The sequence below is a fragment of the Schistocerca piceifrons genome, chromosome 8 (genome assembly GCF_021461385.2).
Source record: "Schistocerca piceifrons isolate TAMUIC-IGC-003096 chromosome 8, iqSchPice1.1, whole genome shotgun sequence".
Classification (NCBI taxonomy): domain Eukaryota; kingdom Metazoa; phylum Arthropoda; class Insecta; order Orthoptera; family Acrididae; genus Schistocerca; species Schistocerca piceifrons.
Window position 1 is genome coordinate 108,748,362 of NC_060145.1, and position 24,544 is coordinate 108,772,905.

General features: G+C 37.6%; 2 protein-coding genes across 2 annotated transcripts in view; one reads left to right on the top strand and one right to left on the bottom strand.

The window, feature by feature from the left end:
* Positions 1-23,464, bottom strand: part of LOC124711811 (queuosine salvage protein) — a 48,727-nt gene extending 25,263 nt beyond the window's left edge. The window contains exons 1-4 of the mRNA XM_047242034.1: positions 23,050-23,464; positions 22,746-22,976; positions 22,483-22,642; positions 11,545-11,658 (exon numbers count right to left, since the gene is read on the bottom strand). Coding sequence (XP_047097990.1) covers positions 11,545-11,658; positions 22,483-22,642; positions 22,746-22,976; positions 23,050-23,160 — 616 coding nt within the window. The 5' untranslated portion in view covers positions 23,161-23,464. The remainder of the gene's footprint in view (positions 1-11,544; positions 11,659-22,482; positions 22,643-22,745; positions 22,977-23,049) is intronic.
* A 92-nt stretch (positions 23,465-23,556) lies between these two features.
* Positions 23,557-24,544, top strand: part of LOC124711320 (activating signal cointegrator 1 complex subunit 3) — a 253,343-nt gene continuing 252,355 nt past the window's right edge. The window contains exon 1 of the mRNA XM_047241338.1: positions 23,557-23,952. Coding sequence (XP_047097294.1) covers positions 23,828-23,952 — 125 coding nt within the window. The 5' untranslated portion in view covers positions 23,557-23,827. The remainder of the gene's footprint in view (positions 23,953-24,544) is intronic.

Here is a 24,544-nt window from a genome sequence, read left to right on the forward strand (position 1 = left end):
TTAAACTTCTAATATTTACAGGTTTAATACTTACATATGCTTTCATTAAATTCATCAGTCAGACATTTGCTACTTTCTTGGCTATTACAACCAAGTATTGTCAAAAATTAAAGTAAATTATTCATTTCAGTGATCCTCAGTTAAGAACAGTCAGATTATGTACAAAATTTAAAATTAAACTTCCACTATTTACAGATTTACGACTTACATCTGCTTTCCATACACCCATCATTCACACAGTTGGTAGTTACTTGGCTGTTACAACCAAGTATTGTCAAAAATTAAAGTATAATTAATTTTCATTAAAATGGTCTACTGCACTTGTTGAGAAATTCATGGATGGAATAGAAGGAGTTGGCCACCAAAAATTCTTTTAAATTGTGTTTAAATTGTGCCTTGTCTGAAACTAAACTCTTAATGGTTGCTGGTAACTTATTGAAAATATGCGTTGCTGAATACTGGACTCCTTTCTAGGCAAGAGTAAGTGATTTTAAATCTTTATGTATATTGTTCTTATTCCTAGTATTGATACTGTGTACTAAGCAGTTAGTTGGAAAAAGAGATGTATTATTTACAACAAACTTCATTAAGGAATAAATATACTGAGAAGCTGTGGTTAGTATGCCCAGTTCTTTGAATAGGTTTCGTCATGATGTTCTTATATTTACACTACACATTACTCTTATTATACGCTTCTGTACTCTAAAAAATATTTCTCGGTTTGAGAAGTTACCCCAAAATATGATACCATATGACATAATGGAGTGAAAATAAGCAAAATATGCCAGTTTTTTTTATATTTATATCTTCTATGTCTGACATCATTCACACTGCAAACACAGACTTGTTTAGGTGCTTTAGCAGTTCGTTAGTATGTCGCTCCCAACTGAAGTTGCTATCAAGTTGTAATTCCAAGAATTTTACGCTCTCAACTTCTCCTCCATGTCGTCGTATTTTATACACACGCTAGAAGGAAATCTCTTGGAAGTTCTGAACTGCATATAGTGGGTCTTTTCAAAGTTTAATGACAATGAATTGGCTATGAACCACTTATTAATGTCAGTAAAAATTTGATTAGCTGCCCTTTCTAAATTTATATTTGATTTACTATTTACTGCAATGTTTGTATCATCTGCAAATAAGACGAACTTGGCAACTGGTAATGTAACGGATGACAGGTCATTAATATACACAAGAAAAAGTAGTGGACCTAGTATGGAACTTTGGGGGACACCACATGTAATTTCTTCCCAGTCAAATGATGTCTGATTGCCTACTGCTGAAGTGTTACATAATGACACCCTTTGTTTTCTATTAGTAAGATATGACTGAAACCACTTTGCAGCACTACCAGTGGTGCCATAATATTTTAATTTACTTAAAAGAATGCTGTGATTCACACGGTCAAAAGCCTTTGACAGGTCACAGAATATCCCAGTTACTTCTAATTTGTTGTCTACTGAATTAAAGACATTTTCACTGTAAGTGTAAATAGCCTTCTCAATATCAGAACCCTTAAGAAACCCAAACTGTGACTTTGACAGAATGTTATTTTCACTAAGGTGCTTAAGTAGACACTTGAACATAACCTTTTCAAAGATTTTTGAAACAGCTGGCAAAGATCGGTTGGTAATTTGTCCCCTTTCTTGTGGAGAGGTATAACTTCAGCATATTTAAGCCAGTCCAGGAATGTTCCTGTGATAAGTGATTGATTACACAAATAAGATATGAATAAGCTCACATGAACACTTTTATTAACTTTGTTGATATGTTATCATAACCACTATAATGCTTTGATTTCAAGGACTTTATGATGGATTCTATTTCTTTGGGTGAAGTGTCAATACCATTTTACTGAGATTGCTTGTGTGCACTGGTTTCAGACATTCCACTGCATTATTTACTGAACCAGACAACCCCATGTTATCAGTAACAGAGACAAAATACTTGTTTAAATGGTTTCAATATAATAGAAGGAAACATTCCACGTGGGAAAAATTATATATAAAATCAAAGATGAGGTGACTTACCGAACGAAAGCGCTGGCAGGTCGATAGACACACAAACAAACACAAACATACACACAAAATTCAAGCTTTCGCAACAAACTGTTGCCTCATCAGGAAAGAGGGAAGGAGAGGGGAAGACGAAAGGAAGTGGGTTTTAAGGGAGAGGGTAAGGAGTCATTCCAATCCCGGGAGCGGAAAGACTTACCTTAGGGGGAAAAAAGGACAGGTATACACTCGCACACACGCACATATCCATCCACACATACAGACACAAGCAGACATATTTAAAGACCATGTTTGCGGAGGGAATGTAAATAAAACTTAATGGGGTCGTTGTGGGGGTGTTGTGAGGGTGACATGGTATTAGAAGGTGGAAAGTGTAACATGAGGTGAAATGAAAATGAAAATAAAAATATATGGGGAGAGATAAAGGTGAACCGGAAAGTAACTGGAGATCTGGAATGAAAAAAGGCGAAAAGGTGTTGGTTACAGCTGGGCTATGTTGGACTTGGGTTGGTAGACAACGATGTGCATAAAGGTTAGGTGGTTGTGTTGCCGCCAAAGCACGTTAAAGGACGGAGAAATTCGGGAAAATTTCGAAAAAACTGCGTGTAGTATATTAAAAGGAGTGGTATTGTGGTGGCAGATTATGAAAATGAGGCTAACAATTGTCTGACGAAGAAATAATGACGTTACAACCTGTGGGAAGCGGCTAAAAATTTTAAGTGATGTGGGAAAAACGGAAATGGAAATAAAGCGAAAGTTATTAGAACTGGCCAAAATGGTTGTTTAAAAGGTGAAAGGAGCTGTTTGTGAACTAGAAACGGTGGATATTATAGCGGCGGTAGTGCTGAAAGCGGCAAAAAAAAAAAAATTTTTGGTTATGGTTTGGAAGTGGGTTACGTATTATTGAGTATATATATAGGCGGGATAAAATAGGATAGCAGATTACGGTGAAAAGGAGAAGGTGAATACAAAGTGAAACTACTGGCAAAAACAGAAAGAGGAAAATAAGACGACAGAAAAGATTTCGAAATGCAACAGTGACAATAACAAACGTAATTGTTGGATTCAAATTAATGATATCAATATAATAGAAGGAAACATTCCACGTGGGAAAAATTATATATAAAATCAAAGATGAGGTGACTTACCGAACGAAAGCGCTGGCAGGTCGATAGACACACAAACAAACACAAACATACACACAAAATTCAAGCTTTCGCAACAAACTGTTGCCTCATCAGGAAAGAGGGAAGGAGAGGGGAAGACGAAAGGAAGTGGGTTTTAAGGGAGAGGGTAAGGAGTCATTCCAATCCCGGGAGCGGAAAGACTTACCTTAGGGGGAAAAAAGGACAGGTATACACTCGCACACACGCACATATCAATCCACACATACAGACACAAGCAGACATATTTAAATATGTCTGCAGACATATTTAAATATGTCTGCTTGTGTCTGTATGTGTGGATGGATATGTGCGTGTGTGCGAGTGTATACCTGTCCTTTTTTCCCCCTAAGGTAAGTCTTTCCGCTCCCGGGATTGGAATGACTCCTTACCCTCTCCCTTAAAACCCACTTCCTTTCGTCTTCCCCTCTCCTTCCCTCTTTCCTGATGAGGCAACAGTTTGTTGCGAAAGCTTGAATTTTGTGTGTATGTTTGTGTTTGTTTGTGTGTCTATCGACCTGCCAGCGCTTTCGTTCGGTAAGTCACCTCATCTTTGATTTTATATATAATGTTTAAATGGTTTGCAACACAACATGCGTTTGTTACCAGGGTTTCATTTATTTTTATAGCTACTTGTTCCTCCTCATTTCTAGTCCTACCTGTCTCTGACTTAACTATATCCCATATTGTTTTTATTTTATTGCTGGATGTATTTATCTTCTTCTCATAATGCAGGTGTTTAGATTTCTGGATAATCTTCTTCAATATTTTGCAGTAATTTTTGTAATGTGCTATAATGCTAGTATCAAAGGTGTTCCTACATATCAGACAGAGTTTCCTTTTTGTCTCACATTATATCTTTATCCCTTGTGTGATCCATGGTTTCTTATTAGACTTCTGCTTAATTTGAGTTACCTTCAGGGGAAAACAATTTTCAAATAAGGTGCTAACTTTATTAATGAATGTTTTGTATTTTCCATTTGTGTCTTGGATGCTGTAAACATCCATCCAATTAATTTCTTTGAGCAATCTCTTAAATTTCTCAGTTTTTGACTATTTTATTGGCCTTCTGTACTCATTTCTGATAGATGTTTTACCCTGACAATTTTCAAAATTTGATATTAGGTGTTGCATGTCATGGTCAGATAGCCCATTTACTATGGGTTTTGTAATGTGGCATAGTTGCCTTGAATTGTCAATAAAGATATTATCAATGGCAGTCTTAGAACATTTGTATACCCTAGTTGGGAAATTTACTGTAGAAATTAAATCGAATGACAATGTAACTGATTTCAGTAACTGTTCACTGACAGTGTTTTTCAGGACATCTACATTAAAATCACCAGCAACCTCTAGTTCTTTGTTTTCTTAATTTTAGATGAGATAATAAATCTTCAAGACCATTTATAAACAGGTTGAAATTTCCTGAAGGTGCTCTGTATATGGCTACTATTATAAAGCGACCTATTATGAAATTCTATCTCTGTTGCACATGCTTCTAAGTGCTGATCTAAGCAAAATTTATTAATGTCAATACTCTTAAATTTAAAACTGTTTTTAACAAATGTGGCAACTCCTTCTTTCTCCATATTTTGTCTACAGAAGTAAGAGGCTAACTTAAATTCTGTAAGGTTTAACATATCTACACCAGTGGTCACATGATGTTGAGACAGGCAGATTATATCAACTGGGTTCGATGACTCTAATTCATCAATGCACATAATTAGTTCATTAATTTTACTTCTAAGCCCTTGAATATTTTGATGCACTAAAGATAGTTGGCATTTCACATTTACCAAGATGAAATCAGTTGGAAATAAAGTTTCTGCTGATTGCTGTAAATTTTTAACCAACAGCTGTGTTCGCTGATCCAATGTGCCAGGATTATGCTGTATGATTTCTTTCTCAAAATGATGGTTTTTTTCAATCTTTACTTCTCTCAGAACTTGACTTTGTTCTGTCCTACCTATCCTAAAAAAGGTGCTGCTCCAACACCTATGACCATTGGTATGTTACCACTCATGACAGTGCCCCCCCTCCTCCCCCCTTTACATTTCCTGGTATAAGCCCAGCCAGTTTACCCTTCCCTTTCCTGTTGAGGTGTAGGCCATGTCTAGTATAATCTCACCTACTGAGAGAATCAACAGGAACCAAACCAATATGTGACCCCGCATCTGACCCAAGTAGCCATTTCAACTCCAAATTAACTCTCCCGACAGAAAAGTTTAAATGAGGTCGGTCATGGCATCTCAGAACGACACAAACTCAACACCGGTATGTCTCGTTGCCAAATCAATCTTTGCCAGGTCACACCCTATATTGTACCCAGCATCTCTGTCAATACTATTTGCCCAGCCCACCCACAATAACCACGGTGTCTTCCTTGGTAAAATCTTTACATAGTGAACCTCAATCCTCTGCCACCTTATCCACACCAGCACTACGTTTAAAAAAATTGTGACCTGGTATTCTGATCCTAACTGGTCCAGCATAAGTTGGCCTACACCTCTGGCATGTGAACTACCTAACAACAAAACTTTCTTTCTCTTTGCTGACTTCCCTACATTCTTATTCAATTTTGTTGTGCTCTCTCTACACCTACCTCTGTCTGAGGCCCATCAGTTTCTAACTGAAGCAACAGGTCAAACTTATTCTTCCCAACTAACCACAAAGCTGTCTGACAAAGTTCTAGGTCTGTTCCTCCTGTCAACTGTTGTCACTTCCCGCCTCTCTTTACCCTTCTCTCTCCTTAACCTGTTCAGATCTTCCCTAGCCTGCTCTAACTGTGCCTGAAGGGCAGCAATTTTGCCTTCCTGTTCCACTATTTTCCTATCTCTACTGCATATCCTACAGAACTGCTGATGAGTCTGATCCACTTCCCCATTTCCCACACCGTTACAGTCACCCCAATGGAAAAAAACTACTACAGCCATCACACCAAACCCCGGAATTAACAATTTTACGGCACGTCAGGCACTTCAGGCACTTTTCACTCATCGTAAAAATATTACTTTAGCAAGAATAAGTAAAATTAAATTGCTGAAAAACAAGAAAACACGTTTATGAAAGATTAGGTCTAGTCTCAATCGTAGGTAAACAAACTTACTTTAGTGACAATAAGTTAGATTACCGAAAAGAAGAAGAAAAACACATTTACAAAAATTAGGCCTAGTCGCAACTGTATGTAAACAAAGCTACTACCGTATGTGCAAAGTTTCCAGATACTGGAACTTAAAATTTATGCTGTGTTTATCAAAATAAGAGTTAAACAACAAAGGGATAAACTTTTCTTAACTTGCTGGAACAGAACAGAACAATTAAATGAGATTCTATAAGTCTTACTGCACTAAAATGTTCACAAGAATACGATCATAACCCTACTTTATGTTCCTTTCGCGTTTTAAGCTTGCAAAACACACTAATACACGTATTAAACTAGTTTCCTGAACTAAATTGAGTTTTATTACAGTCTAAATCACTTATCTGTACAGCAGCACAAAACTCAGGTAGCTTTAACAGAAAATATGCACCTAGCTTTTTAAAAAATCATATATAGCCTATGTCTGGCCAAATATTGGGTTATTAGAGTATCATGTAAAAATATGAAGTAAATCCCTCAAGAACTTTTCCCCTTCATAAATTTGTAGATATATGTGTCTACTGGCAAATATGACTACTGCAAGTAAGCATTTCCCAGCAAATCTGTCATAATTTTATAAATTTCTCAAACAAATTTTCATTTTTATTCAGGTCACAATTTTCTTGCAACTACGCAAGTCAAAATGAAAGAAGAGTTCTTATGTAAGTGGTTTTACAAAAAATGATGTCACACTTTAGAAGGAATGGAAGCAGATATAAGAAACATTAAATGAGGGACTATAAAAGGTGGAGTTCTAATGTAATATTAATATATTCTATATGTAATATTAATAGTATTAATAATTCCAGTTCATTCACTGCCTGTTCTTCCTTCAAGCACATGATGCAGTTAGGTAATTTTGTGTCTGATTCTAGAGCATCTAATTTTGGTTATTGTATATGAAAAGCTGTACAAATAGGCACCTCATAAAAAACAAGGGTTAAAGAAACTAGTATATCTTAAGTTTTGAAAGCAGTGGACAATGAAATACAAGGAAGAGTGAGAGAGGAGAGAGAAAGGTGGAGTGTTATTTATAATGCAATCAGAATACAGGAAGCAATAGAATGAACAACATTAAGTTACAAGGCCACATGATAATACCAGTGAAAAATGGTTCAACTCCATAAGGATTTTAGGCCTGATTCTGACTGTAAAGTAAAAAGTAAAATTTGATATGAAGTGAAACCTTCTCTACTTAGTAAAGTGTTTCTGATTTATCTATGTGACCTTATGATGGATTGTCTAGTATGACAATTTCACTGTTAGGATGATCCTGACCATGAAATCATCATTCAAGAGTCTCAGTCGTACGGTTCCACAATGAAATATCCTTGAGTCATTTCTGATAACTTTGCTTGCTTTCAGATGAATATTTTTTCAAACTAGAGTGCCCCTCTCTCTGACACAACACACACACCTGTATGGCTACACTAAACTACATTTGTCCAAAAGTTAGCAAAGTTATCAGTCTTGTTTATGTGCCTTTCAGTGACTAAACATCTCTACTGTTTCAGGAGTTTGTTTCCTTATTCTTAAACTATTTACATTCAGCCATGCTTTTCCACTGGCATACTGGGCCATTTTTGTTTTTGTATAAGAAAATGATATTACACAGTGGAAAAATCAAAGTTAATGAACTATGCTGATGATATATGCTTCACCATCTGAGGCCGTTCCGAACAGTTAACAATGCAAAACAATAAAGAGAACTTTAGTATGACCAAAGAATGTCGTATTCACGTATAAACTCACAGTTAATAAGAGAAAGACAATCATGGCGAAGTTCCTGTTAAATTATAATCCATCTCAAGTACATATAAATGCCAAAGTGCTGCCTTTAGGTGAACATCTGATAAATTCCTACGCATTACGATAAGTTAGCATCTTATAGGGAGAGCATATCAGCTACAACTACAGAAAGATCAGCTGCAATATTTACTTCTGAAAACATCTTGCAAACATAATAATTCTTCAAACAAATCTACTATGGATTAATTCTCTCCCATTTGCAATACTGAGTAAAGATTTGGATTGAGGAACCTGCAATATCTGTATGAATAAGGAATTCACATTCCAGAACAGAGCAGTTAGAAAAACAGTCAATACGAGTAAAAGCCATTTCTGCAAGGATTATTTCATAATGGGTACTTTGCTAATTGTGTATGGTTACTTTGCTAACTGTGTACATAGAGCATGCTCTTAAGACAATTGTATTTGCAAGAAAGAGTGTAGAAAATAGCATAATCAATAGACATCCATAATTACAATAAATGAATTACAGATAATAATCACATGATAACAAATTATAAAATAGCCATACCACAGCCCCTGTTACTGGTGGAAGACATAAGCAACACTGTGGAAATCTTTTATATATCAGTTTCCAAAATGTTGGTGGCAGTAAATATGTATATACATTTAAAAATATCTGATTATAATATCTAATATGCTATTATTGTATATATTCATTATATTTATGGTATGATAATGTTAAACACTGTTAAGTTATTACAGATAAATAAAGATTGTTATTACTATTATTTTCCTATGCTTAGCCACTGGTCATGGGTAATCCTTGTGAGCAGGACAATGAGGTGAACCTGGACAGCTCAACTGGTAGATTCCCGCCCATGAGGCATAAAATCCCCTTACAGCACGTACCTGTGGTCACACATCTGGACTAAGAGTCCAAACAGACATCCTCCTTCAGTGATCATTTGTGGCCTTATAGAGCTTTACGGGACACACACACATTATGAACAGTAAACTGTTTGAGGAATGCAGTGCAATTAGCAGTTGCATACTATGCGTCAAGTACCAGGGTAATTGCTAACATCTGAAAAGTAGCCATATAAGCCCTATAACAATGGTCACTTGCAGAGGAAAGACATTTCTTTTGCTTGGTTAAGGTTGCCTTAAAAATTTACTAATGTCGATAAACACTACCACAACTACAGTTGAAAGTAAAAAAAAACAACTGATTAATTGCTGCAGTATTTTAATATTTTCTGCATGTTCATCTTTAGAAATTAGTTAAGGAATCATCTACATGCAAAATTTGTTATGTTATTGGGGCCACAATTAGCTGCCCTGTAACTAGGACAGTGTCCACGGGAAACAATGACAAAAAATACTGCTTTTTTGTTCTGATCACAAAAATTATTTGTTAATCAATCACTGTACGTAATGCATTCTGAATTAGTTCCATTAGCAGATTTGTGAAAAAGTAAAAGTAACAACTGAAAATATAGATCACAATTAGTAGACAGTTCAAAGTATCATGTCATACAGCCAGCCAACATGTGCCTGAACAATATGGCTTACAAGGAAAACAATTACAATGTCAATGGAAGTTACAAATCCTTGCTTTACAAATGTTAAACACAGTGTAGCCTAAGAAAGCAATAATAACTGAAATCTCTATGTTAATAACTTATTACATCAATACCCATAACCATTTATTATGTAAAAACAAAAGACTAAAAATTGGTTTCAAAATGCAGTGGCACACAGAAGAGCAAGTCATGCAGACATTGCTGAAACCCTGCACATAAACATATATATGGCAATTCAACACACAAATGAGGGTACTGCATGTGATGTATGGCACAATACTTTGTACTGGCTGTGTACCACTCAAGTCTCCAACACTGTGTTTTTTGGTAAATTTTAAATCACTGCTGTTGTTTCGTCACAGATCTGATGGTGAGGCTAATCAAAATACATAATGTACAGTGACGGACTAATAACGAATTTTGTTAATCACAACAAATAGAGGTTACCAACAGTGCTGCGTAATGGTCACAGATCGCTTATAGGACCTTACGTCCAAAGTTATCCAGCAATAACAATAATTAAAAATTGTCTAAAAATCAAGTGTGAACTGATATCTTAAATTTGAGGGTTGGAACTTAAAGAGTGGCAACTATTTATTCACAACCAACACAAAAGAGTTACACGTTTGCACCTGTTACTGTCCTTAAAGTAGTCACCAGTGTTGTGTAGAACCCACTGCCAGTGATGTGGAAGGCATAGTATACCATTAGCAGAGCCTGTTCTGTTGACGGTGCAAATGGAGCGGTCTACTGCCTGTCGAATCTCTGGAACAGATCTGAAGCGAATGCCACGAAGTGGTTCCTTCATCTTCGGAATCAAATCGAAGTCACAAGGACTTAAGTTCGGGGAGTATGGTGCATGGTACAGTACTTCCCAGTCCCTTTGACCGAACAGAGCAGCCACAGCTTGCGCTGTATGTGCCCGTGCATTGTCATACAAAATAATGGGTGGGTTGCGCAGAAAGGGTCACCGCTAGTTTCGCTTGTTCTGTACAGTAATGCTGATTCCCTGCACGCCTCTTGCAGACCTTGATGACACTGTCGTGCTGTATGACCTCTGGCACATTCAATCTTGATCCAACTCCATTGTTCCTGTTTTGAAAACATAGTGACACCATTACATTAGACTGCTCGCTCACAAGTGACTGTGTTTTCCTCGATTGTGTGCACTCCGGTGACATGGGACAGGCGAGTCCATTTGCTCAGAGGTAAGGTAGGGATTTCAACAACATGTGCTATCAGTGACAATAGTAGATTCCATTGGATAGTGTCTCCACAGCAGTGTTGCCACTATTTAAGTTTCAACCTATGTATAAACTACTTAATCTTGTATAGATTATTCATTGGTATCAGAAGTACCATAACTGGAATTTGTCAACATCATTTTACTCACGGGTTATTACGCTTGCAAGTGGTGCTCTGGTATGGCACCATAATGACCTGTTAATTTCTACATAATTTTGGTCTTGTAAATGGAATCTACAGTACAGGAAAGGTAACTATAAACATTCATTATTACACATTGTAAATCAGGTTGTATTAGCAGCCAGAAAGTTAATAGTCTTTGCAGCACACAGGTATTGACTTTACTGGATGGAACAAAAGTTATTAAAGCGTAACAGACTAATAACTTTGAAAAACTGAGTTCTACACCATAAAGTGCAAACAGCAGCAGCTAATAAATTAAGGTATTTTATGTAAAGTTGCCTGAAAATGGACTTTATTAACATTTAAAATCAAAATGTATATACTGTGGACTGCCAAATATGAACAAAACTAACAAAAATCCTACTTGTGCATGCACTGTTGTGAAACAATTAATATACACGTTAACAGTGTTTCACTAAATTATATCTGTAAGATGTTAGTAACATACAAAAAATTATTATTACCTGCATAACCTTCAAATTCTGCCTCATCTCTGAAACAGGGAAAATTGTCGACCACAAGCTGAAGCAATTTCTGAGCAGAGTTTTGGCTTTCTTTTAAACAATTCACAAATGACCCTAAAAATAAAAGCAATGTTACTTTATTTTGTATTTCACATGGGAAACCATTCAAAAATACTTCATTACACATTAAAGTTTTCTTTTTCAGAAACTGTAACCCATAATCGGCCTCATAAACTTTTTCTGGGTTGTACAACATGTCATTCTGTAAGACAACACACCAATGCACCCTGTACCAATGCCCACTACTGTAGTGGCCTCCATCAGGGTATGTTATACTATTGGGCCAACAAAACTCTATTTCACAGCCATCACTCCTGCTTCTAAGGAGCAAAAAATGAAATTATCGAGTGTTGAGAGTGGATAGGGTGGGAGCTGCGTCCAGTTAGGGTCCACCAAAGTATAATGGTGTTACACTACATGCGCCAACACATCTGAAATCACCTGTGAATATGGATCAGTTTACATCAAGAGATACTGTCTAAAAGAACGCTGATAACAGTGTGAAAACATCAAATGCAGTAAAGTGGCAGCCACTCAACTTAAATGTACCCGTATTATTACAGTATGCACTCTCTTGCTGAGTTGGTTTCATTCTGGAACCAGCCCCTAGACAGTAGCAGGCCAGTCTTTGCCATAACCTTTGTATAAGTATTAGTTGGACAAGCTTCCATCGAGACTAGAAGGGTTGGGAGGGAGAAATTAAGTGTTAGGATGGTTTGTGATGCACACTCACATGGTTCATTTGGTAAGGGCATTGCCTGCAAAAGGTGAGGTTTTACGTTTGAATTCAGTCCAAGAAATATTTTACAATGTGAATGAATTTCATTATTGTGCATATTACACTGCAGAGTGAAAGTATCATTCTGGTAACTTAAGATATGCAGGGTAGCCAAGTTCATAGCCTAATTCTTCTACTACTAGTAGTAGATTAATCTACAGAAGCGTCTTACTTCTTACAGCACTATTTCTGATATTCTGTTATGGAGAAGAAAGTTGAAACATGTTCTGCCACATACAATGCAAAAGCACTAATTTAATATATTTTGAAGGTACACACTTTCATCATTAGAAGTATCTACACACAAGAATCTTCACTGCATGGAACACATTTACAAATGTTCCTCACAATAGTGCCCTTTAATGTTCAAAAGGTAAAATGATAAACATACTTAAAACAGGCAATAAGAAACTTGCGATCAATTCACTTGTACCCATATCTTCTACTTAAAATGTTGCACATTAGCACCTGTCTTTCTGCATCCATACCCATACTGTGTAAACCAATGTGAAGCGCACGGCAGGTGTACTTCCCATTGCACCAGTTATTAGGACTTTTTCCCATTCCATTCAAGTATGGAGTGCAGGAATGATAACTTTTTAAATGTGTCTGTGTGCACTGTAAGTTCTTGTTCTCTTAGGGACGAACAAAAAATATTGATACATCAAAATATTGATATACTTTTATAATAATATTGATCGCACCGCCAATATCTTAACTATTGATACATCAATTAATCAATCTTAAACACTGGATATCAAAAATGGTACTTTTTATTGTTTCAAAGCAAACAATGGAAACTCCAGATAGGAATATCGACAATGTAGGAAATGATAGATTGCTAATTGCCGTAAAGAAGGCATATCAAGTTGGAGACAGGCATGATTAAAAGACACTCACACGTAGCTTCTGACCACAGCATTCTTCAGTAAAGACACACACACACACACACACACACACACACACACACACACACACACACAGAGAGACACACACACACAAAAGCAAGCACACCTCATGCACACACAACTGCCAACTCAGCATCTCGGGCCAGAATGCAACATCAAATGGGATGCAAGCATCAATCTGGAAGAGGTGGGGAAGTGGAAGGGATAGTAGCGTACAGGTGGGAAGAGAGACGAATGCTGTCTCGTGGAGTGTGCAGCGACCAGACTCCAGAAGGTGCAGTGCCAGGAGGGTGTGGGGCAGGGAGGTGGGGAAAAAAGGAACACAAAATAAAAGGAGTGAGGAAAGACGGGTAGATGTATTGGCAGAGGGCTGCAAATAAACAGGGTAGGAGATGACAGGACACAGGGAGTGGAAACTGTTGGTGTGAAGGGTGTGGTGACAGTATGTTACCGTAGGATAATTACGGGAGTGGATAACTCCCATCTGCACAGTTCAGAAAAGCTGGTGATGGAGGGAAGGATCCAGATGGCTCAGGTAGTGAAGCAGCCATTGAAATCAAAAATGTTATGTTCAGTTGTATGTTGTGCCACAGGAAGGTCTACTTTGTTCTTTGCTACAGTCTGGTGGTGGCTGTTCATCCTGGTGGACAGATAGTTGGTAATCATACCAATATAAAAATCTGTGCAGCAGAGCTGGTAAATGACATGGTTGTTTTCACAGGTGGCCCAGACCCTGATGGGGTAGGATAAACCTGTGATAGGACTGGAATATGAAGTGCTGGGTCGGTGGATTGGGCAGGTTTTGCACCTGGATTTTCCACAGGGATATGATCATTGTGACAAGGGGTTGGGATTGGGAGTGGTGTAGGAGTGGACTAGGATGTTGTGGAGGTTGGGTGGGCAACAGAAACCACTTTAGGAGGAGTGGGAAGTATCTCGGGTACAATGTCCCTCATTTCAGGGCACAATAATAGATAATCAAAGTCCTGGTGAAGGATGTGATTCACATTTTCACAGTTTCCACCGAGTGATGAAGGGAACGCTCCTTTGTGGCTGTGTGTGTGTGGTGTGTGTGTGTTGTGTCTTTACTGATGAAAGTTGTGGCCTAAAGCTAAATGTGTGTGTCTTTTAATCATGCCTGTCTGCAACTTTTTGCTGTCTGTCTTTTCTTGACACATAGACACTATACTTCTCATCAACAGATTTCTTGCCCATTTCAGCTACTACTAATCTTTGCAATCTAACAGTAAATGTCTTACAATGGACTTAATTTAATTTCATATTCAGTACTACGAATGAGCACCAGATTTGAACATGAATGTAACTGTACTGCATATTCATGAAAGTTTGTTATTTCAGCTTGTCATTTCTACCATTGAAAATAATAGGTATGAGGTGCAAAATGAACACATTGGTGGCAGCACTGTATGAGAATGATGGAAATTACCAATCCCTGCTCCCAACTATGAGGCAGATTGTGCACTCTACTTACGCCCTGAGTGACTGGATCAAGAAAGGATAGAGGCACTCTAAATGTAATGTAGACTCGGCACAATAGTCACATACATTTCATCGAAAATGGACTTTTGCTGTCTGTAATGTTTATGGTAAGTACAATATTTCATGTGCAGAATGCATGTCAGAAGCGTTTCACTCCCGAGTCTTCCCTCGTGTATGGATGGGGCAAAAATATTGACATTTAAAAATATCGATATTGTTGTCTTGAAAATATTGATATCGGTACAATATATATTGATATTTTTTTAAAATCTGCCCTTCCCTGTGTCCACACAAACACTATGGTAGCAAAACATAGGGGGTAAGTATATTCCTAGATTCCTCACTTACAGCTGGTTCCACAAACTTTGTAAGTAGGCTTTCTCGGGATAGTTTGCATCCATTTCCAAGCAGTGGCGGGTACAGAAAAACATCAAGGAGGGGCTTTAAAGATATCTTAAGCTACCTTTACTTTTACCGTAGTAAAAAATAATCAAGTCACATGCAAAGTTTAAGAAAGTTTTATTTAAACTGATTACACACATATACAATACAATCCCATCTTATGATATAAAAAAGTTAGGTATGGGAAACTATTGTTACGTTGTTAGTAAAAATATTGTTACCAGTCTCACAACAATATTTTTACTGACAAATTACTATGAAGTACTGTTATTAATACTTCACAATCAACTGATCACTCTCTCTCTTGACTAATCTTCACATCTGCACTTACTACAACTACGACTTTTTACTTATTCATTCTTCAGTCTTAATATTTCTGCTTCTGAATGTAAACTAGCTTCCTATTTGGCGAATAGTCCGTATTTATAATGCTAGGTAATGAAGGTTCTCTGCACAGGAAAACAGTGGAATATTTGCAACTTTTCAGAATAACATATCGAGATCACTAGAATGGCCACAACTTTCATTTGAGCAAAATTCTTGGATGGTTAGTGCAAGTGATTTGCAATACATCTCCTTTGTAGACTGACTACATCTCCCTACTATTCTACCAATGAACCAAAATAGAGGGAAACATTCTACGTGGGAAAAATTTATCAAAAAACAAAGATGATGTGACTTACCAAACGAAAGCGCTGGCAGGTCGAAAGACACACAAACAAACACAAACATACACACAAAATTCAAGCTTTCGCAACAAACTGTTGCCTCATCAGGAAAGATGGAAGGAGAGGGAAAGACGAAAGGATGTGGGTTTTAAGGGAGAGGGTAAGGAGTCATTCCAATCCCGGGAGCGGAAAGACTTTCCTTAGGGGGAAAAAAGGACGGGTATACACTCGCACACACACACATATCCATCCACACATATACAGACACAAGCAGACATATTTAAAGACAATTTGTCTTTAAATATGTCTGCTTGTGTCTGTATATGTGTGGATGGATATGTGTGTGTGTGCGAGTGTATACCCGTCCTTTTTTTTTTTATTTGTCTTTAAATATGTCTGCTTGTGTCTGTATATGTGTGGATGGATATGTGTGTGTGTGCGAGTGTATACCCGTCCTTTTTTCCCCCTAAGGAAAGTCTTTCCGCTCCCGGGATTGGAATGACTCCTGACCCTCTCCCTTAAAACCCACATCTTTTCGTCTTTCCCTCTCCTTGCCTCTTTCCTGATGAGGCAACAGTTTGTTGCGAAAGCTTGAATTTTGTGTGTATGTTTGTGTTTGTTTGTGTGTCTTTCGACCTGCCAGTGCTTTTGTTTGGTAAGTCACATCATCTTTGTTTTTTGATAAATATATATATATATATATATATATGATATGTCTGCTTGTGTCTGTATATGTGTGGATGGATGTGTGTGTGTGTGTGTGTGTGTGTGTGTGTGTGTGTGTGTGTGTGTGTGTGTGTGAGTGTATACCCGTCCTTTTTTCCCCCTAAGGTAAGTCTTTCCGCTCCCGGGATTAGAATGACTCCTTACCCTCTCCTTTAAAACCCACATCCTTTCGTCTTTCCCTCTCCTTCCCTCTTTCCTGACGAAGCAACCGTTGGTTGCAAAAGCTAGAATTTTGTGTGTATATTTGTGTGTCTATCGACGTGCCAGCACTTTCGTTAGGTAAGTCACATCATCTTTGTTATAGTGAGGCTACAGTGAAGATTTCTAGCTCTTTAAATAAGTGTCTGCAGGATGATCTTGGATGAGCTCTAGCAATTATTCTGTTACATGCTTTTGTGTAATGAACACTCTTTTACTCAATGATGAGTTACCCCAGAATATGATGCCATACGAAAGCAGAGAATGAAAATAGGTGTGGCAAGCTAATTTACTCAGATGTATATCGCCAAAATTTGCAATGACCCTAATAGCATAAGTAGCTGAACTCAAACATTTCAGCAGATCCTCAGTGTGTTTTTTGCAGTTCAACCCCTCATCAATGCATACACCTAGAAGTTTTGAATATTCTACCTTAGCTACCGATTTCTGATCGAAGTCTATATTTATTAATGGGATCATTACATTTACTGTGTGGAACTGTATATACTGTGTTTTGTCAAAGTTTAATGGGAGCCAATTTGCAGAGAACCACTTAATGATTTCCTGAAAAACATCGTTTACAATTTCACCAGTTAATTCTTGTCTGTTGGGTGTGATAGCTATACTTGTATCATTGGCAAAAAGTACCAGCTTTGCATCTTCGTGAATATAGAATGGCAAGTCATTAATATATATTAAGAACAGCAGAGGACCCAAGACCTAACCTTGCGGCACCCCATTCTAGATTGTTCCCCAGTTTGAGAAATCACCAGTTTTTTGCATATTATGTGAACTGTTTATTTCAACTTTCTGCACTCTTCCAGTTAGGTATGATTTAAACCATTTGAGCACTGTCCCATTCATATCACAGTACTTGAGCTTATCTGGAAGTATTCCATGATTTACACATCAAAAGCCTTTGACAGATCACAAAAAATCCCAACGGGTGACTTCCGGCTACTCAGAGCATTTAATATTTCATTAGTGAAAGTATATATAGCATTTTCCATTGAAAAACCCTTCTGGAAACCAAACCGACATTTTGTTAAAACTTTATTTTTACAAAGGTGTGAAGCTACTCTACAATACATTACTTATTCAAGAATTTTGGATAAGGCAGTCAGAAGAGAGATTGGGCGGTAGTTGTTGACATCAGATGTGTCCCCTTTTTTATGCAGTGGTATAACAATGGCATACTTCAGTCTATCTGGGAAAATACCCTGCTTCAGATAGCTATAACATATGTGGCTAAGAATCCCACTTATTTCTTGGGAACAAGCTTTTATCATCCTGCTGGAAATGCCATCAATCCCATGTGAGCTTTTATTCTTGAGAGAGTTTATTATCTTCCTAATTTCAGATGGAGAGGTGGATGGAATTTCAATTGTATCAAATGGTGTGGGTAAGGCCTCTTTCATTAACTGCCTTGCTTCTTCTAATGAACATTTAGATCCTATTTTCTCTACAACATTTAAAAAATGATTATTCAAAATGTTTTCGACTTCCAGCTTGTTGTTTATCCAGTTTCCCTTCGCTTTGATGGTGATGCCGTCATCCTGTACTCTTGGTTGTCCTGTCTCCCTCGTAATAATATTCCAAATTGTTTTGATTTTGTTATCAGAGGTATTAATCTCAGACATGATGCACATGCTTCTGGACTTTTTAATAACCTTTCTTAATGTAGCACAGTAATTTTTATAATATTTGGCTGTTTCTGGGTCATTACTCTTTCTTGTTGTTAGATACAGTTCCCTTTTGTGGTTACAAGATATTTTTATTCCTTTAGTAAGCCAAGGTTTTTTGCATGTCTTCTTACTATTAGATTTAACCACTTTCTTGGGGAAACAGTTTTCAAATTGTCTTACAAGTGTATCATGAAATAAGTTATATTTTAAATTAGCATCGGGTTCCTTGTACACCTCATCCCAGTCTAACTGCTGAAGATTTTCTCTGAAATTTCTAATTGTTGAGTCATTAATTGAACGCACAACTTTGGAGGGTAGTTTTGAATTACTGAATGGAGCTATGTCATATACTGTAACTAGCTGAGCATCATGATCAGAAAGCCCATTCTCAACAGGAGAAGAATTTATGTTTTTAAACCTATCTTGGTCTATAAAAGTGTTGTCTATCAATGTGCCGCTGTCCCAAGTAGGAAAATTAATGACAGATGTCAAATTGAAAGAACCGAGCAAGACTTCCAGGTCATTCTTCCTATTACACTCTTTCAATGAATCAACATTGAAGTCCCCACAAATAATAATTTGCTTTCCCCTATCTGACAGATAGCACAATAAGGCATCCAAGTTTTCAGGAATAAATGAAAGTTTCCTGGAGGGGGCCTATATACTGTAACAATTACAAAAGAACCCTCCTTCAGTTTAAGTTGACAGGCACATGCTTCTATATGTTGCTCTCGACAAACCTTTTTTGTATCTAAGCTTTCTACACAGTGATAACTTTTGACATATGTGGCAACTCCTCCTCCCACCTTATTTTCTCTACTCATATGTGCAGCTAGTTTATAACCACTGATATTTACCTTTTCCATATCAGACACAATGTGATGTTCAGACAGGCATAGTATATCTATTACAATATTAGATTCAATGTCATCTAAACAAACCAGGAGCTCATCTACTTTATTCCTCACTCCCGGAATATTTTGGTGAAAAATGGTAACATTATTTTGTACTTTACTTTTCTGAGAATCTACTTTTTTCTTTAATCCACCAATATCTTGGTTAAATATGGAAACATTATTATTTACTTTCCTGTTGTGAGAATTTTGTGAGTTTTGGACCTCTTTAGCACCTGCCTGCCTAACTTCTCATTGGACACTGATATTAGCCTAAAAAAGAGGTACATCCATGAGTACTAGTGTCCCCCCTTATGGATTTCGCTAACAACCCTGCCAGTTTACCCTTCCCTTTTCTATTGATATGTAGGCCATGCCTTGTGAAATCCCCCCTATCAATAGCCTCGACAGGAACCAATCCAATGTCTGAGAGTGGCCGCCCTACGCAACTAATTCAATTCCATATTTACCCTCCTGACAGAGTGGTTCAACTGGGGCTCATCATGCCGCACGAAAGCACGCACCAGCCTAACATTGGTATGGGTCGTTGTGGATGCTATTTTCACCAGGTCACACTCAATGCTGTAGTCCTGATCCCTATCAACACTGTTTCCCACTCCACCCACTACCATCACATGATCCTGCTTTGTGAATCCCTTGCACAAGGAACCTATATCCTCTACCACCTGTCTAAGGCTTGCACTTGGCTTGAAAAAGTTTGTGACCTGGTACCAGTCACCTAATTTTTTCTGCAAAATCTGGCCCACACGTCTTCCACATGGCTGCTACCTAGCAACAGAACTTTCCTCTTACTTTCTACTTTTTTTGAAACAGTTGGTTTCCTAGTGAAATTCTGTTGCATCTTAACTACATCTACTTCTACTGGAGCCTCTTCCTTACTTAACTGTGGTAGCAAGGCAAATCTATTGGTTGTGCCAATTGGGAAACTGTCAGACACTGTCCTCTTTCTGTGGCCCCTGTTCCCAGCTACCACTTCCCACCGCTGTTTGCCCTCCTCCCCCCTTAACCTTTTCAGTTCCTCCCTCGCTCTGTCCAAATCAGCCTGAAGGGCTCTAATTTTCTCCTCCTGTTCAGCTATAATCCTATCTCTTCAGGAAACCCTGCAAGAAAATGGAAGAGTCTCATTTGCTTCCCCAATTCCCACACCGCTACAATTTCCCCAATGAAACCGCCTGTCACAACAGCTGCACAAAACCCCTGAACTAACTTTCCTACTGCAGCTCACACACTTAGTATCCATGGTAGTTGAAACAGATGCTATTAAAATTTTAGGTTCCAAAAAATGTCTAAAAATGTTATTTGCATCACATGCAATCTGCTCATTTAATATTGCTTCTTTTTTCCTCAACGGATTTATGTTTACTATGATCAATAGCATACACCACCTTCATTTCCCATTAGACTAGATTTTCAGTATAGACCCAACTTTGCCCAAAGAATCTCATTACTGTCAATTTCATGCTTTATCCAACTTCCTACAAATTGTATTACATGAGTTCCATGAGGAACACTTCGAACTCTGGGACTTTGTTGCCAGTTCTTTGGCAGTTAAGCATCTTGTCTGTGGGAACTATTTCTTTGTATTGCATTGTATTGTATTTACTGGACCTTCTCTCTACCAAAGCATCTTTTGCATAAGGCATTGAACAAGTCAAGTTATAAGTACACTTCTGAAAGTGATTTCTAGGCATACTTATTTAAAGTTGCAATAATACACTTTATACATTAAAATGTACTTGGATAGATTAAAATCTCCTCACCAAGTGGTGGAAGGAGAACAAGCACATGAAAAAAGGTTTTACTTATGCAAGCTTTCGGAGCCAGTGCCTCCTTCTTCTGGCAAGAGGGTTTGACAGAAAGGATGAAGGGAAAGGAACCGGAGAGGTTTAGGAGAAAGGGTAGTTCGGAAAAGGTATCCAGGACCATGGGTTAGGGGAGACTTGCTGGACGGGAGGAGAAGGGAAGACTGATTGGGGTCTGCACCAGACACGTGCACCTACTGGTTCATCGTTGATAGAGATCCTATTAGGAGCACTGTATCATTTTAGTGTAACTGGGTTTTTATTATTTATTACAAGCAGATTATGCTGTGCCCAGTTGCTCAGTTGTTTTGTGACAGTGCTTACTGATTGCTGTAACTGTTCACTGCTGTCTCCTTTTAGTAGAGTTGTCATCTGCAACTATGACTGTTTTATATGCATCCACATTTGAGATTATTCCCATACAGAAGGAACAGAAGGGGTCTCTTTACAGATCCTTGGCGTACACCACATTTAATTTGTTAGTAGTCTGGTAAGTGTTCAGATACAGTTTTTCGGTGGATATTTGTGTGTTTTATGCACACAGCCTCCTTACGGCAGTTCAGCAAGGAACTGATACAGTTGTTGGGCAAACCTCAAATATCATACAATGCTTTCACATGCATACATCTTTCACTAATATGAGTACTTTAGGTTCTCCTACTGGTATCATTATTTTGACTGAATGGAGAATCACTTTAAAAATAAAAAAATAATAAAAATAAAAACCTTGTGCGCACTCCACACATAATCAATTAATTTTAAATGGTGTTTGTGGACCTTGTAATTCTGACATAAAGTTACACAGGAAGAATGGGATAATATTGCAAATCAATAAGAGTATGGCACAACTGCTGTACTGGTCACAAAAGACAAAGCCACCAGCTGATAAACCAATGACTGACGTGTTTCAGGTAGAACTCATCCTCAGATTGTCGTGAACATCTTGGCGATCACTTATATAATGACAGTATATAAATAAACAAAGCTGCCATGCTGCTGTCTTGATAATTTTATTAGATTTATTTCAGATTATGTACGCACATCAATAACAGCATTTTAATAACAATTATACATACGATATCCTACAGTATTAATTAATGGTAGCTGTTACTGTCTGTTGATGTATATTTTGTATTGCTCCACAACTCTCAATGTTTCCCTTCAGAATATTAGTACAGAATACATCGGAAGAACATGGGCAGTTATTAAATATTCATGACATTCCATATGACTCGTACAACTGTTTCATACATTTCAAATTATGAAAAAGTTTTAAATAATCCAAAATTATGCATACCCTGATACTTGTCCATAAGTACATTCCCCACTTCTCTTAAGCAATCTACTCTTGCATGTAGCAATGGGACATCAGTTTCCTTATCACCACGAAGTATGTGCCGTAGTTGATCCAGGGTCACATTGGAACAAAATTTTGCATCAGTCATGGGCACTCCTTCCTGCAAATCCATAATCAGAAATTCACTTGGAGCTGCAGGAACGTAGCCATTGCTTGTTATAGCAATAAACTTTTTGTTGTGTAGTCTATTCTCACTGACGTACCGAAATTGCTCTGTTTACAGCCGCACAAAGGGCAAAATATCCTGTGTATGTTTTTCCTCGCCAAGTTACTTCCCATTTCTTGGCACAGCCCTCTGGATACCAAAAGGAAAAATTTAAAGTATCCACAAGAAACAACCAAGGTACAGCTGATTCATTATCAGAACTAGGGTGCAACTCATTCTGTGAGAAATTTTGAATAGCAAGCTTCCCACACTTCAGAGCCCGAAACACCTAAAACGAGTTGTTCATGAAATGATATGAACGTGTAGGTTATGTTACGGGCAAATTATCGTATAAAACTCACTTCCTCTGACAAGAGTTTTATACCATCATCTACAATTGAAACGTGAGCTGCCCGCTTTGCAATAAGTTCCGCCGATAATTTAGGAGATAATATTCCGATAAAGTTCTCCATCGATTACAATTCTGTTTCGAACAAAAAATACTAAAAATACGCAAAGTAAAGATTATCAGCAACGGATGGCAAGCAGGATTAAGGGTTTTATCCTGTGAGTCGCACACACTGTGGACTATTCACTCTCCTAAACAGGTTGCAGCAGCAAATATTAATTTCATCGCACTTTCACTTATTTGTGAACATAATAAAACTGTTCTAAATCAACCAAAAATCCCAAACACGTCTGTCAACACCTTCACGCAAACATATACAACACAATCAAGCCAAACACTTTAGGTAAATATTCGCGGGGCGTCTCTGATCAGAGACGTAACACGTGGTAGTAGGGAAGGTTGGAACCCTGCAAAAGTGATGTTGAATGTTGTGGTAGGAATGTCGTGTGCTTTTGTAGTGTGTTAAGACACCTGTCAACATAGAAATGGGTTGAGTACCGCATGTGTTTTATCTGTGCGCGTGTGGTGGCATGAAACTTGCACAACGTTGTAAAAGTTGATAACTGCTGATAGAGAATAGTGTTAATCTTTAAAGAGATTCAAGCACATTGACGCTAGGCGAATAAATTCTCCAATTTCTGCTACTCATAGCGACAAATTTGCGATTGTTTCGGCTTCAGCCTGGCGTATAAACAGTGTGGTATGAGACACTATATATTAGTGTAAACATCATGGTGAAAGAATACCCTCGTTTTACTCGTGCCGTTAGGGCTTTTGCCAGTTTAGATCGCCCTAACCCACCAGAAGGCTCGACCCTCGAAGAACGACTGCAATGGGACGCCCAGAAAGCAAAAGAGTAAGCATAAATTATGTTTAGATTTCGTTGTTGTTGTCATATCCCGCACAGTGTAAAATATGCAGCTCTTTATATAAATGTCACATTGATGCGATAACACATTAGTGACGAGATAGTCAATCACACAGTAGTAATGAATCCAGCAATTGCTTAGTGCATTTACCTAAATATTAGCGCTAGTAACTAAAAAAAGCTAATTAGTCATAAGGGTTCAACATTACTGTAGTATTATTTTCGATTTTGAAATTGTTATGTTATTCATATTTGTGATAACGTTTTACCGCTGAGCAAATAAATTCATTTGTTAAAAATTTTCTGTGTAGAAAATTTCTGTCAAGCAAACATCATTGCTCTGCACTTATATGTTAATCCAGAATGAAAAAAATTAATTAAGTAGGGCAGTTCAATATATTTGGAAAAACAGTAAAGCTACATCGTTGCACTGAACAACAATATTGCAATCAGATTTTGGGATATTTGAACAATGTTTAAAATTTTCTTTGTATCTGCAGAACTGAGTATCATTGCGTCCTCAGTAGTCTCCTTCTCTTCAGTATCTGTGCAAAAGATTCAAATAAAGAAACCTTATCTC